The sequence below is a fragment of the Polyodon spathula genome, chromosome 2, assembly GCF_017654505.1.
Source record: "Polyodon spathula isolate WHYD16114869_AA chromosome 2, ASM1765450v1, whole genome shotgun sequence".
Lineage (NCBI taxonomy): Eukaryota > Metazoa > Chordata > Actinopteri > Acipenseriformes > Polyodontidae > Polyodon > Polyodon spathula.
In genome coordinates, this window is record NC_054535.1 from 97,801,953 (window position 1) to 97,816,847 (window position 14,895).

Here is a 14,895-nt window from a genome sequence, read left to right on the forward strand (position 1 = left end):
AAACACAGCCTGAAGATTAATATCAGTTCGACACTCTCCACAGCATGCAGAATTCATCATTGTAATGCTTTTTTTTTCTTCTTCCGAAATGTTTACAGAGCTGGTATTAAAAGAATTTACAATCTAAATAAGACCGACACAGAAAATGAAGAAAAGAAAATACTAGAAAACTGACTGCAGCCAGTAAGACCTAAATACTACACCTACCTAATTAATTGTTCTTTTTAGTTATGGACCCTTCTCTTTACTGGAATTGAAGGGGCAACTTTTTTAAATACTTTGTAAACTATGCCGTCAACTGTTCCCACACTTTTTTTTTTTCAAATGGTGCACAAAAATAGGACACCTTTTTACTAACACTCCATTTCTGAAAGTGATTAATAGCTCTCCGGCACCCTTGATATCCCATTAAGTAGCATTTTGTGTTCGACACAAGCAAAAATATTCTATTCAATTTCAAGTCAAGCAAGTGTATGCACAAAATACATAGGAGTTAGTGCGAATTGGTCTGGTTACCAGATCTGGAGGTAGGGAAGTTGTGATGGTAATGTTTCTAACTGTACTTTAATGTAACACATGTCATCAAGTCCTTGTGCATATAATCACATTAAGGTAGTTCTATAAATAAAGTCAGGTGCTGTCAGTTTACAGATGACCTAGAAGTTTAACATTTAATTCCCCAGGAGGAATTCCCAAATTACAAGACTAATTGTAATTTTTATAAAGCTATTTTTACATTAAGCATGAGTTAAAATGTATATCCCATTGTGCTGACAATACTGGAAACAAACAAAAGTTACAAAATAAATAAAAGCTGTTTACAATTTAAGTGTTGAATTGAAGTGCTGAGTTACTAATATTTGATACAATGCCCATTAAGCGGTATATATATACTAGTTATAGCGATATATATATATATATATATATATATATATATATATATATATATATATATATATATATATATATATATATATATATTTTTTTTTTTTTTTTTTTTTTAAGCTAATACTAGCTAATACTAGCAGGAAAACACATTAGCGTACTGGGGTATGTGGCTACTGTACCAGTGTATCATTTAAGCTTGTAAGAGAAGATGCAATAAAAAAAAGACAATCAATAAATATTTCCACGTGTTAGACACTACTGAATTTTTCACTCACTTTTATGGAGCCTTCTTAATTGATATATAAATCGTATGGTGTAGAATTTTTTTTGCTTACTGTTCACCAGTTTCACCAACTTAATTTTAAAATTCATCCTGCTGTTAAATAACGCAATACTGAAAACAATTACGCAACATGAACAGTTTTGACTGATCCATGCAGCAATACAACGGTTTCCTGATTAAACCATCCACTTATTGAGTGCAAACTACAAAAGTATCTAAAGCTGCAGCACCCTTCCTCTTTTACTATATATATACTATATATATATATATATATATATATATATATATATATATAGGTAGATAGATAGATAGATAGATAGATATAGTAAAAAGCATTCCTCAGGTATGCCTTGCAACCTGATTTATTTGATTGCTGTCTTAACAGAAATTATGGAAGTGGCTGAGATCCCTCATATTTTACTCGCCTGTTCCGATTTCCAGACTTCCAGAACTGGCATTACAGCAATCTTGGGGTTTCTTTATAATAACAATTAAGTCAGGAAAAATATTGATTTTGTTTTTGCATTTTTTTGGTAAAAAAATTAAAATCAAGCCCCCCTGTACTCCGATTACATATAATACATTATGGTGATTTGGAGACAAACATTTGAAAATAAACCAAGCTCTAGAACTATTCAATATTTCCATTGGAATCCCTTACACTACAGAAGCAAGTCTTCTGTCCAGAAATCTATTTAAAAATACATTATTATTTTACTGGGGGCTAAAATAATAAAAAATGTTCTCGAATCATTTTCAACCTTAATAAGAAATATGGCGTTTCAGTTTGTAAAAAATCTTATATTCCAATTTAAAAAAACCACTGGAAGCTACACACATTATACAAAAATTGGTCAGTCTGTCGTTTCAGTTCGTCTACTACTAATAATAAAAGCTGTTGGGGAAGACACCAACATAATGCCAGGTTTCTGGATTGTACTGTATATTTTCAGTAATTAGGAGATTTGTCTGCAGTTTGCTGCAGGCCTCTTCACTGATACGCCTCCCGAACTTTTGAATGCAGAGCATCACAGGTCTTCTTGGCATCACCCAGCAGCATTGCAGCATTGGGCTTATAGAAGATAGGATTGTCCACAGCTGCATAGCCTACTCCCAGGGACCTCTTCATTATAATGATCTGTAAACAGCAAGACACGTCAAATCAAAACCCAGAGGAAAGGCTGAGTGCTCAGTGCAGTACACAGGTTTTCATCACTTTAAACTTGTTATATTTTTACTTTAACCTGGTTGTTCAGGGACCAAAATGTTTTATTGTAGTTTCTGTTGGCAGTTCCCTATGGGCCATCTAGCTCAGCTACCAACTGTCACCAAACAGCAAAGACATTCTGGCTGAACTCTTGCCCTGCAGAGCCAAATGTGAGCAAATTGATACAGTGCCGTGAAAAAGTATTTGCCACCTTCTGATTTTCTGCATTCCTGCATATTTTTGACACTGAATGTTATCAGATCTTCAACCAAAATCTTGAACCACCACTTAAGTTTCTAATTTCTTTGCTTTCTCTACCCATTTAATACATCCAGTATGCCTTTCATTTAATCTGTGTTTCTCACTGCTTTGAAGATCTATAGTCTGTTATATTTAAAATAGAACTGTATTGATACAAACCATGGGGAGAAAACCTGGTTTACTTGTAAGTCAAATTTACTTCAGAACACATGGTACCCTTGTTAGCGATACTAGCAGTTTCATCTGGTAGATACTGAATCCACTCGGATACAATAAAGAACTTCTGATAACTTACTTGAGGTAACATTTAAAAATACAACCGATTTATCCAATTTTTATCATATTAAATTCCTCTGCCCCACCCACCACAACATAACGACCTCAAACATCAAACTGAGTCGCGTTGTGTTCATTCAGTATTAGGAGTTTCATATTGGAGAACAGCTCACCAAATAATAAGGTTTGAAAATTATTAACATTTCCCATTGAAGTATTTATAGGCTTTTGGCTTTCACTTAGGGCAGAAGGAAAAAAGAGAGAGAGAGAAGCAAGCACTTTCCTTAAATTCTTAGCATCATTTCTGCTTTAAGACATTCCTCAGGTATGCCTTGCAACCTGATTTATTTGATTGCTGTCTTATCAGAAATTATGGAAGTAGCCGAGATCCCTCATATTTTACTCGCCTGTTTCGATTTCCAGACTTCCAGAACCGGCATTCCAGCAATTATGGAGTTTGGGTCCTCTTGGGCGGCTGAGTTCACAGTATCATTTGCACCAATAACCATGACCAGGTCAGTTTCTAAATGTCAAGAATAAAACATACCACTTTTAAAAAGATTATACCCCTTGCTTAGAAAAAAGAAATATAGTAAACCTTATGCATAATAGTACAGAGCCTTGAACACAGTCTTTCTGTTTAACTAGGCTAACGATGGCAGATTATACCTGGGAAGTCTTCATTGATTTCATCCATTTCCAGCACTATGTCATAAGGAACTCCAGCTTCAGCCAGCAGCACATTCAGCTGACCAGGCATTCGGCCAGCTACTGGGTGGATACCAAACCTGCAAAGATAGCGGAAGAGTTTATAGAGGTCTCCAGCCTCCTGCTTAAATAAGTACTCAAAGGGCAAATGTGGATTAGAGTGGCACGATCTGCCCCATGCACTGAATAAGAAACAGCAGGGTTTAGAAATGGCACACGTTTCTGAAATGTTGCTTGCACTAGTCTTTGCATTTGTATACAAGAAAGCTCCCAAGTTCCTTTGTCTACATACTGTGTGCGGTACTGGACAAATAACCCATAGTCTAATTCTTTATCAAAATGTTGCAGTGCAGAAAGTAGGTATATCCTTTTTATGCAGCAATTATTAATTTTTCACTGCCCAAACCCACACCTAATGTTGTAAAAGAAATGCTACGATAAACATACAGAATATCGAATACCAAATTTAAGTACGTATAAAACTAAGTAAATATGACAGCTCATTCAGAGAAGAAAAAAAAATATTACAGCAAACATATTTAGAGACATCTTTTTATCTTTTTTATTGTCTTTTATATAGCGCCTTTCATAGTGGACCACCATCACAAAGCGCTTATGAGACTAGGGTGTGTGAACTACACATCAGCTGCAGAGTCACTTACAACAACATCTCACCCGAAAGACGGAGCACCAGGAGGTTAAGTGACCTGCTCAGGGACACACAATGAGTCAGTGGCTGAGCTGGGATTTGAACCGGGGACCTCCTGCTTTGAATGGGTGTACACGGTGGAGAAAATGTTTGGAACTATTTTGTTATCTACAATAACAAGTTTAAAGAAATAAAAGAATGACATAAAAAATCTTTAAAGGTTTGAATTTTTGTCTTGGCTGTGAAATATATGTAAAATAAAAAATGCAATACCTGGTGTGTTGTGTGTCTATTTTCCACCAAGATCTCTAAATCTAACACCACCAAGCACGTAGTCTATGAAATTATCAATTTAGTAACAACTCAAATCAAATTTTGTTACCAGGTTAACATTATCACTCAGGCACTGGGATCAAAAGCTTGCTTCATAATTTTCTGGATTTCTTTAAAATCCAACTTGAGACATCTCCATTTTAAAAGAGCAGCTTAAAATGACATTGTTGACTCTTCTGTTACCTTTCCAAAGACAACAAAACTCCCTTTAAAAGAAAATCCTGTGCTAGATGTATGTACCTGATTTGAAACAAACTGCCGTATGTGTTCTGTATGTCCCTAAAGCACATAGGCTAAATTTGGGCTAAAATAATGTGAACACCATGGAAGTAAGTTTTGACAAAAAGTAACTAATGGCCCACAGTCTTGGGATTTGTTTTGATTGCAATATGTATATTAGATGTCCTTAATACACTTTATAAACAGTTCTGATTAAAGTGCAGAACAGAAATGTGGCTTGTACCATTGTTGCACGTGTAAGAAGCAGGTACTTGTTACTTATTATTGTACAGTTTTGCACCTTCACTTTTTAAACATTTAGTTTTATTTAAGTTGATTTGAAACACTTATTGGGTGTGCAAGTTTGTTTGTTTCCTTTCTTGCTATTTTATGTTGTCATTATTGTTTGTACATGGGTTCTATTGGTGTTATGCTCTGGTGCATGGTTTTCCCCCTGCCATAGTTGTTTACAGTTGTTGTACAGTTTAATTAGTGTTGAGTGAGACGGGGAAAGTCAGCAACAGAAAGTCTGCATATTAAGTATTTTTTTCTCTGACTGTAGTTTGAAGAGGTAACTACCTTTGCATATGTAGAACTCATTTGGATTTCCTCTGGTCCTCCACTGGCCAGAGATGCCAACTTGTGAAAGGAGAAAATAGTAACGTGCCGAGCGAAGCGAGACAGACTTTTTTTTTTTTTTTTTTTTTTTAAAAGGCCAATGGCTTCTAGCCTCTAGAAATGAAAAGGTTTGTAGGCTCTGGCAAACCAATGACCTAATTTTTGCTGTTCGATCTATACATTTTGACAATTGTAAACAAACAGCATTTAGAAATTAACCCCCCCCCCCCAATAAAAATGCATCAACACTGATTTTTTTATTTTATTTATTATTTTTATTTGGAATTTACCTAGTCTGGATTTAAATATTAGTAATGAAGAATGTTTTAGTATCTTGTACATGCTATCAAACCTGAACTGTAATAATCAACCTCAAAACTTTATAAAAACAACAATACCTCAAGAAAGATTCAACACTGGGTTTTTTTTGTTTTTGTTTATATTTGTATGACTCTGCAACTATCAAAACACAAAATGCTCTTTAGTATCCAAGAATTATTTAAAGCGAGTTAAACCTCAAAACCCATTTGCGCAAACATACAGTAATGGGGAGTGTCAGATTTTGCATATTGCTGGTGGTTCTTCGTACCTACAGGTACTGGACAAAAAAAAAAAAAAAAAAACAGAAACACCTGGGTAAATGAGGGACACCAAGTATATTGCAAGCAAGGGCTTCCACACAGGTGTGGCTCATGTTAATTAAACAAATAAACATTCCCTATTAAGTGAATTTATATTGGTGTTTCCATTTTTTTGTCCAGTTTTGAGTGATACAGTCATGATGCCCATCAGGTTTCACAGAAAAGTCTGTCTGCAGTAGATGTGAGATTCAGACACTCCACTTCTTTGAATGAATGACCATTCTGTGGTCAATTGTTTGATTGAACTTGTTTGATTTTTGATCCTACTTTAATAACTGATAGCAGGACCCTGGAAAATTCATGATATCATTACAGCCTACCATAAAAAATATGCACTTTATTTTCCTTACAGTATTTTACATTACTCTTCACCTCCCCTGTTCATTTCATACATTTAATCAAATAGAAGCGAGCATTTGGTTACTATGGCAGCAGGGTCAAAGAAATACCGGCTTCATGATTGGTGAATTCCTAATACCGTACAATTAAACTTCTACAAACTACTATAAACGTACAGTGTGTATAAAAAACAGACGCTTCGGTTTTGTCATTTCAGATTTGCAGTTGACGTTTCTCCCGTGTTTAATATTTGGGGATAAGAGGCAGCAAAATAGGCTATGGCAATTACACGGTCATTTGATGAATGTGTCATCATAAGTTTTAAAGGTTTACAGAAAACTAAAAAAATGTTGCTGAATTTGTCATTCGCGGTTGTTATTAAAAAATCTATTTTGCCTGCTTGTTACCTTTGGGGGTTTTTTTACAACCAAAACAGTCCATTTCAAAGGACTTCTTTCCAGCAGATTTGTTACATTTTTAACAGATGGTTTCAATAGTGACGATTTCCAATGTTACAATGTAGTTAGGCTCAGTAGCTAGGCTAAATGTTAAAATGTTTCAGCCTTGGTTTGTGGGTGATGTTCTCAATGAACTACCAATGATAACACATTTTAGGCAATAGAATAGAATGTAAATGTTTTGTTTTTAGAAAAATGGTTATGTTTTTTTTGATTGTCAGTCGTGAATTTTATTTATTTATTTAAATACAGTGACTTTTCCAGTGCCCTACTGATAAGCAACCAAGTAAACGCAATTGATAATGATAGCAAAGCAACATTTGTGCAATTGCCCTGCACAGTGGTAAATTAGTGTTGGTGTAGTTTATATGTGGGAATGGGCTTATTTTGTGTCGTTTTGGGACTTGATTAGTTTGATTGTATTATTGTTTACAGACGGTCGCTCGATTGAGACTTGCTGCCTGCTATGCTTGGTTGAGGGAAGGGCAGCAAGTGATTGGCTGTGCTGGTCCTCAATCAGCAGGTGGGCAGGTCTCGACCGAGTGTCCGTCAGTTTAAAAACATCCGCGGGAGATTGCTCGGGGCTGCTGCAAGGCCTGCCGTTTTCACGGCACCTTTTGAGTTATAGTTTGGAGTATTGTGTTTTATTTTGTACTTTTTGTACAGTTTGCTGTATTTGTCCTCTGTGCGTTACCATCGCTGGTAACGTCACATGACCGCCTTTATTTTACTTTTGTTTTCTGTTTGTTGTTAATAAATCCTGCGCGCCTGTGCCGCGTTTCAACACCACCTCTGTCTCTCTGGATGCTTGAACAGCGGCTACCCACACGTGTGACCCGAGGAAGACCCTGTCACAGACCCCTAAACCGATTACTAAGTAACCTGGATCTGAGCTTTTAGTATGTCAGTTAAAACAAGGACCAGGGGTCACAAATGGAGATTAGACAAAGGGGCATTCAGAACAGAAAATAGGAGGCACTTTTTTTACACAGAGAATCGTGAGGGTCTGGAATCAACCCCCCAGTAATGTTGTTGAAGCTGACACCCTGGGATCCTTCAAGGAGCTGCTTGATGAGATTCTGGGATCAATAAGCTACTAACAACCAAACGAGCAAGATGGGCCGAATGGCCTCCTCTCGTTTGTAAACTTTCTTATGTTCTTATGTTCTTATGTTCTAAAATGCCTCAATAAACGGTCAGTGGAATACAGCATTAAGAACAATTAATTCATTAACAAACTAAACAGGAAAACACACATGGTACTTTAATAATATTTCATAAATGTTCAGGGAGTATCCATCATTTATTTATTTCATAAATAATCGTAGTATTATATCCCTTACATGTAGTGCTGTAGCAGAACCTCTGACTGGCCGTTGGAATCTCTGACTTTTTTTGGACAAAAGCTATCCGATCACCAGTCACTGTCAGGAGTACCTAGACGAAGACTTTGATTATGTAAGTATAGCCAAGAGTTGGGTTCAATTTACTGAAACTGATGATTTGTCTTTTTGCTCACTTTCCCCATTTTTCTCACAATACCTAAACTAAAACTCTGCTGTTTAGAAGTCTTATTATGTATACAAACTACTGAACTATCTTGAAAACGATATATTTCATACAACTAAGTGCTACATACCGGACTTTCTTGCCCTGTTCTTGGAGCATCTTCACCAGTTCAGCGATGGGATACTGAGCTTTTGCTGCACACAGACCATAACCTGAAACAAGCAGATTAAATATGGTAAGGTTTATACAAAAGGAGCACATCTTTTTTATATGACTCAGATTGCCAAAAAAGCAAGCAGATTTAAATGTACAAATGAGAGGAAAAAAATACTGCATTCAAAAACCATTTCAAATCCTGACGGAAAAAACACTAACATGTTGACACAGATGCAGCTGTTTTGTCAATGTTGCCCCTTAAAAAAGAGGGTTTAATGCACTGTGGCCAACCTCCCTCAGACACATTTTACCCTGATTCTTATCAAAAGAAACAAAGCAGGGGTGTGGAATTAAATGCCATGAGACAAAATGCTAGAAAATGTGCTTGTCCTTCTTAACAATCTACTTGCCCCTCCCAGTCACACAAACAAGTACAAATAAGGATTTTGCTTTTATTTAACAGAATATATATATATATATATATATATATATATATATATATATATATATATATATATATATATATATATATATATAGATCATCTTATATATATATCTTCTTCGCATTTTCCCACTTATGTGGGGGTCTGCTTGTTTGCACAGATTTCTCCACTTCATACGATCTGCGGCTTCTCGGCAGGTATCTTTTGCAAGGCGCATGTCACCTTTCAGCCGATCCAGCCAGCGCGTAAATGGTCGTCCACGGGGCCGGCGGCCTTCCACATTCAATTCGAGGGTGGTCTCTGCCATTGATGTGTCATTGCTGCGGCACACGTGTCCATACCATCACAGGCGCGATTCCCTCATTTTCTCAGTGATTGGGGCGACTGAGTGTTTTTCGCACCTCTTCATTCATGACATGGTCTAGTCTTGTCAAGCCGAGGGTCCATCGTAGCATCTTCATTTCCATCGTATGAAGTGCCTGATCATGTTTCTTTGTCCTTGGCCAGCATTCACTTCCGTATAGGGCCACTGGTCTGACCACTGAGCGGTAGGCTTTGGATTTTAGGCGCAAAGGGATCTTCTTGTCGCACAGTACTCCAGTGGCCTGTCGCCATTTCATCCAAGCGGCGCTGACTCGCGTCTTGGAGTCTTGGAGGGTAATGCAGTTGGAGTTGACACATGAGCCTAGGTACTTGAACTGGGTCACTTTGTTTAGTTGGACCCCACCAGCTGCGATTGTGCCATCGGTTTGATCACCACATTCCAGATACTCCATCTTCTTGATGTTCAGTTTCATCCAGAATCATTCAAGGCGCGTCTTCCACTCCTGTACTTGCTGTTCGAGGCCGTGATGCGTTTCGCTTGCTATCATAACATCGTCGGCATACAATAGCATCCATGGATGTCTCGTTTGGATATCTTTGGTCACCGTATCCATGCAAAGTATGAAGAGCAGAGGAGACAAGGCTGAGCCTTGGTGGACGCCAACATTGAGGTGGTGTCTGAGGTTCCAGCTGTGCAACGTACTGAGCTAGTGGCCTATATATATACACACATACGCACGCACACACACACACACACACACACACACACATATGCAGACAGAGAGAGAGATATTAGGGCTGCTCTGACTAGTTGATTAAAATCGGTCCATTTAATCTGTTAAAGAGTTGATTTTTTTTTTTTTGATTTTTACAATTTAAAAATCGTGCAGAATTTTTATTTTTGTATATAAAATCAACCAATAGAAGATCTGCATTTTCTCCGCAGCAGTCCAATCATAAGTGAGCGGAGGTGGGACATAAAACAGTTGAAGGTCTTTAGTAAGTTTAACCAATGGGAGAGCCAAAGATCTGGCTCCTTGTAATGCAGATAACAAATCATGAGTGAGCAGAGGCGGGACATAATTGAGAGTTTAACCAACGGGAAGTCAAAGATCTGCCCTGGTTTTGCAACTGTCCAATTGGGTCCGATATTGATTACTATAGAGACCATTATTGAGAATTATATTGAGAACTTTGAGGTAATATTTCAAACCGCTTGTTACAAATTAAAAAAAAATATATGTCATAAGACAATGGAGACATTGTAGTCAATTTGGTAATGAATCAATTTTCAAGAAGAACTATCTCCAAAAAAATGGGAGGTATACACCACAAATACCCAAACCAACACAAGAAGGGAAAGGATGTACTCGCCACTTCCAACACTCAAACTATTAAAAGGTATCCATGGCTTACCGGTAGCTGTCAATTAAAAAAAAGAAAAAGTATACTGCTGGAACGGTCTTTGTTCAGTACAGAAAAGGTGATATGGAGCAGCACTGGCTACTGATATCTATGCTGACGAAGTCAGCACAAAAACATGAGCATTCCCAAAGTCACTTGCAAGCCACTGTAACACTCAACTTTTGGAAAAACCTGGATTTATGTTCAACTGGATGAGCAGAAGCGTAGGGATACAATACATCACAATGAGCAAGTAAGAAAAAACTGTGAGGTTCTTAAACGCTTGATTGATTCTGTTGTTTACCTTGACAAGAAGGCATGACATCAGAGGGCATGATGAAGGCACCAGTTCCTCAAATAGTGGGAATTATGAGGAATTACTTTCTCGGATTTCTGACTATGACATCGTGTTAAGCAATCACTTGTCACCAGCCACGGTATTCTTGGATACCTCTAACAGGATTCAGAAGAGCTGAATCTCTTCGGTGCCTCAGTCTGTAGCTTATGGTAGATTAAACAACCGATGTCTTGTGTTTTCTGGTATGTGACTGACAGTTGCCTGAAAGAACAGTTGTTCTGTGTGAATGTGTTACATTTACTAAAATAAAAATAATAATAAAAATGCTTTTAAAAAAGACAAAATTCCCACTGGGCTTTTTTTTTTTTTTTTTTTTTTTTTTTTAGATTCTATTGATTTTTTCAGTATTACTATGCAGGGGTCTGTTATACAAAAGTCCTGCAATTGTGATGAAGTTGCGATGACGCAGAGGTCGGCACTGTGTGCATTTCATAAAGCACTTCACTCTTTAGCGATCTGCAATGAGTGAAATCACTAATCAATTTTAAGGCACAGTGACCGATTAGGAAAGTACACAATGGCAGTGCTGCAGAGGAAATAAATAAATAAATAAATTACACAATTATTGAAATGGCTGATCGACACCAATCAAGTCACTGATGCAGTAAACAATGTTGTGAAGGAGCAAAGAACAGTAGCTGAAATAAGAAATTGATAGATCTAGAGAGCAGAATGAAATTAAAAAGGAAAAAGAAGGTGATGAGAAAGCTTTTAAACATTTTTGTATACCTCCATTTCAGCCCAATATATGTACAGTATGTGTGTGTGTGTGTGTGTGTGTGTGTGTGTGTGTGTGTGTGGGGGGGGGGGGGGGGGGGGGGGGGGGGGCATCAGAATGTTTTACCCGAGAAATCCGTTCAACAAAGCATATAGTTTGAGTGCCATGGTATGTTCTAAAACATGATCTGTGATGAAAATTGCTACTTGCTGTTGCTGTCTGGCAGTCGCAGATTTATGGTGAAAATCTTTTATGAAACACAATTTTTTTTTTTTTATTTGCGAGATGCTTGCGATTGGGAACTGTCGCTAATCGCTTTTGTGAAACAGGCCCCATGATAGCCACTATAAGATCATTACTTTTATTAAAAATGTTATCTACCAATTAAACAACTAATGCCCATAAATTAACTTTAATAAACTGACAGTCCTATAAAACTGTGTGCGTGTGTATTTTTATATATATATATCTATATATATATATATATATATATATATATATAATATAATATAATATATAAGCAATGTAAATTAGTAATATGTAATTAGTAATGCATTTATTTACAGCAAGTACATTCATTACTGTGTGTCTGTGACTTAGGGTTTGTGAATTAAAGGGATATGCATATGTGACCATATCATTTTGGTTTGAGATTTAGAAGTATGCATTTTTTAATGTTTGTGTGTATGTGCTAGACTTCTACAATTCAAGTTTTCAGAAATCTCCACAGCTCTCTAGAAAGTGTTTTTCTAGCAACAGAACAAACAGCAAGAGAAACAAAAACAAACATTAAAAATGTTTTTTAAAAAAAACCTTTGTCCAACGGGCAAAGTATAACGGAACGATTTGCGGACACACTTCATGATCACAGTGGGAATACTGTTTCATGAATTAGTGCACACATGAGCAAAGGATTTTGCCCACTATAGCATGGTTTCCAGAGTTATAAGAAAAAAACTGCTGTGGGTCTTGCAAGCTGTGAGAACTTCTTGCATCAATTTACTTTTCATATCTGCACTGTAACTAAAACTGTTACTAAATAAATTAATTAATAAATAAATATAAAATACAAGGAAACAGGAACAGGAGCTTATCATGCACACAATTACATATTGGTTTTGGTTGAAATGCCCAAAAACATGCATGCAACTTGAGATAATGCTCATTTAAGAGACTTCTAATTATGCTTTATGGATAGGGATTAAAAAAGAAAAAAAAACATTCAAAGATATTTTTTTATTGTGCAATTCTTTTTGTGTAATTCATTTTACCTACTGAATATGGAACGGTCTTTCAACAACTACCCACAACAGCAAGCTGTAATCCCCCAAGAATAATCAACGAAAACATCTGTATTTCTCTTTTGTCTGGGTTACCATCTGAAAACTTCATTTCACAGCCAAAAAAAAACAAAAAAAAAAAAAAAAAACCCATCACACCATACAGGAACCTAAACATGCATATTCTTACAAACTTCCAATTCAAAACATCCCATTTCATTTGATTTAGTGCAGCTTGTGAGTACTTTCCAAGAGTTGCAGGTTATATCCTGCTGCAGGTCTTAATGACTGGTCCTTCAGGAAATGCTTTCATTTTCATCATTTAAGAAGCAGCCACTTTCAGCACCAAGTAACTTTACATAAAAACTATCCTAAGATAAACAACATTTCAGTATATTGTACTAAATAAATAGATAAGAAGAAGAACAATAATAATAAAACAGGAACAGATAGATAATTTGTTTTTAGAATGTTTTACCAGTCTGATATTTTGCATGCAGTCATCTTTTCTATACTACCAAAGCATACAGTTGGTTTGGGTTAACAGTGCATATCTATATAGGTATAGAACAGGCTACAGGATATGCTTATCTAAGCCCCTCTTAACTTTATACCAAACGTATATCTTACTACAAACCCTTTCCCTCATATTCTTGTGAAAACCATGTGTTGGCTAGAGCTCCAGAATTTATAAACACACCATAATTTAAGCACACAATGCCTGAATTCACCAGACACCAAAAGGGGCAGAGTATCTACGGTTATTTCATGCCCCTGTAATTCACACATATATAACTTACTTGCAATTTAGTACAGTTGGCCAAAAACACTTTTTACTGTAGTCTTTTCTATACCTAGTCAGAGGAAAACAACATACACAACATTCAAGTGTGCTCTATTTTCTGAACCCTAACACAATCTGAGACAGATGATATACCTGGAGTGATGATGATGCTGTTGGCCTCTTTGATCATCTCAACAGTTTGATCCAGGTTGATCTCTGTGTGAGTTCCAGTGATTTCCATGGGTTTGCCAGTGCCAGTGGAGGAGGTGCCGTAGCCACCAAGAATTACATTAGCCAGAGAGCGGTTCATAGCCTGTGGGTTAAAGGAAGAGGAGGATGCAGTTTAGAAAGCGTCCTGCAATCCCTCCCTCCCTCCATGTTCTCCGAGTGAATGCGGCAACACAGGTGCTTATTGATCTGTGCTGGAACTTTAGTTCCAGGTTTTGCTTCTGGTGGAGGGGGGAAATGACAACTTTCCATCCTGTCAGCTGTAGGCACATATGGAAAGATATATTTGTTTCAGATCATACTGCAGATTGAATCATTAAATAAAACTAAACATGTCTGAGAAATAAGAAGTTGTTATTTCCACCAATAAATTATAGTAAATGTAGAACTTGGAACATACGCCAACTAAATGTAATGGCACATATTGTTAATGCAATGTAATACAGGTATTAAAATGCCAGTTTAAAAGATATCTATATCAACACTAACAGTTCCTTCTTATGGCAGGATTTAGGTACATCTGACTAGATACTTTTAAAAGGAGACACTGCCACAGTAAACATGTGGTACAGGATCTTGAAATCTGGATATTTATTTTCTGATAGTAAATTGAAACTGCTCGGGAACTACTGTTATTTCAGAAAGCTTTAAAATGTGCACCTTATAAAGCTGTTTAAAGGAATGTACATGTAACCACGTTGTTTTACTTCCTTGGTCATAAACGTCAACCGAACTTTCCAAGGCCACATTCTTCCAGGGCTTCTAATAAGATCACCAACGTGTCAGTTGCCTTTTGAGAAACCTTCACTTG

General features: G+C 36.7%; 1 protein-coding gene across 2 annotated transcripts in view; it reads right to left on the reverse strand.

Moving 5' to 3' along the window:
• Positions 1-1,436: 1,436 nt before the first annotated feature.
• Positions 1,437-14,895, reverse strand: part of nnt (nicotinamide nucleotide transhydrogenase) — a 44,619-nt gene continuing 31,160 nt past the window's right edge. For both annotated transcript variants that reach the window (XM_041235980.1, XM_041235988.1), the window contains exons 18-22: positions 14,010-14,169; positions 8,520-8,601; positions 3,585-3,703; positions 3,323-3,438; positions 1,437-2,309 (exon numbers count right to left, since the gene is read on the reverse strand). In XM_041235980.1, the coding sequence (XP_041091914.1) occupies positions 2,163-2,309; positions 3,323-3,438; positions 3,585-3,703; positions 8,520-8,601; positions 14,010-14,169 (624 nt within the window). In that variant the 3' untranslated portion in view covers positions 1,437-2,162. The remainder of the gene's footprint in view (positions 2,310-3,322; positions 3,439-3,584; positions 3,704-8,519; positions 8,602-14,009; positions 14,170-14,895) is intronic.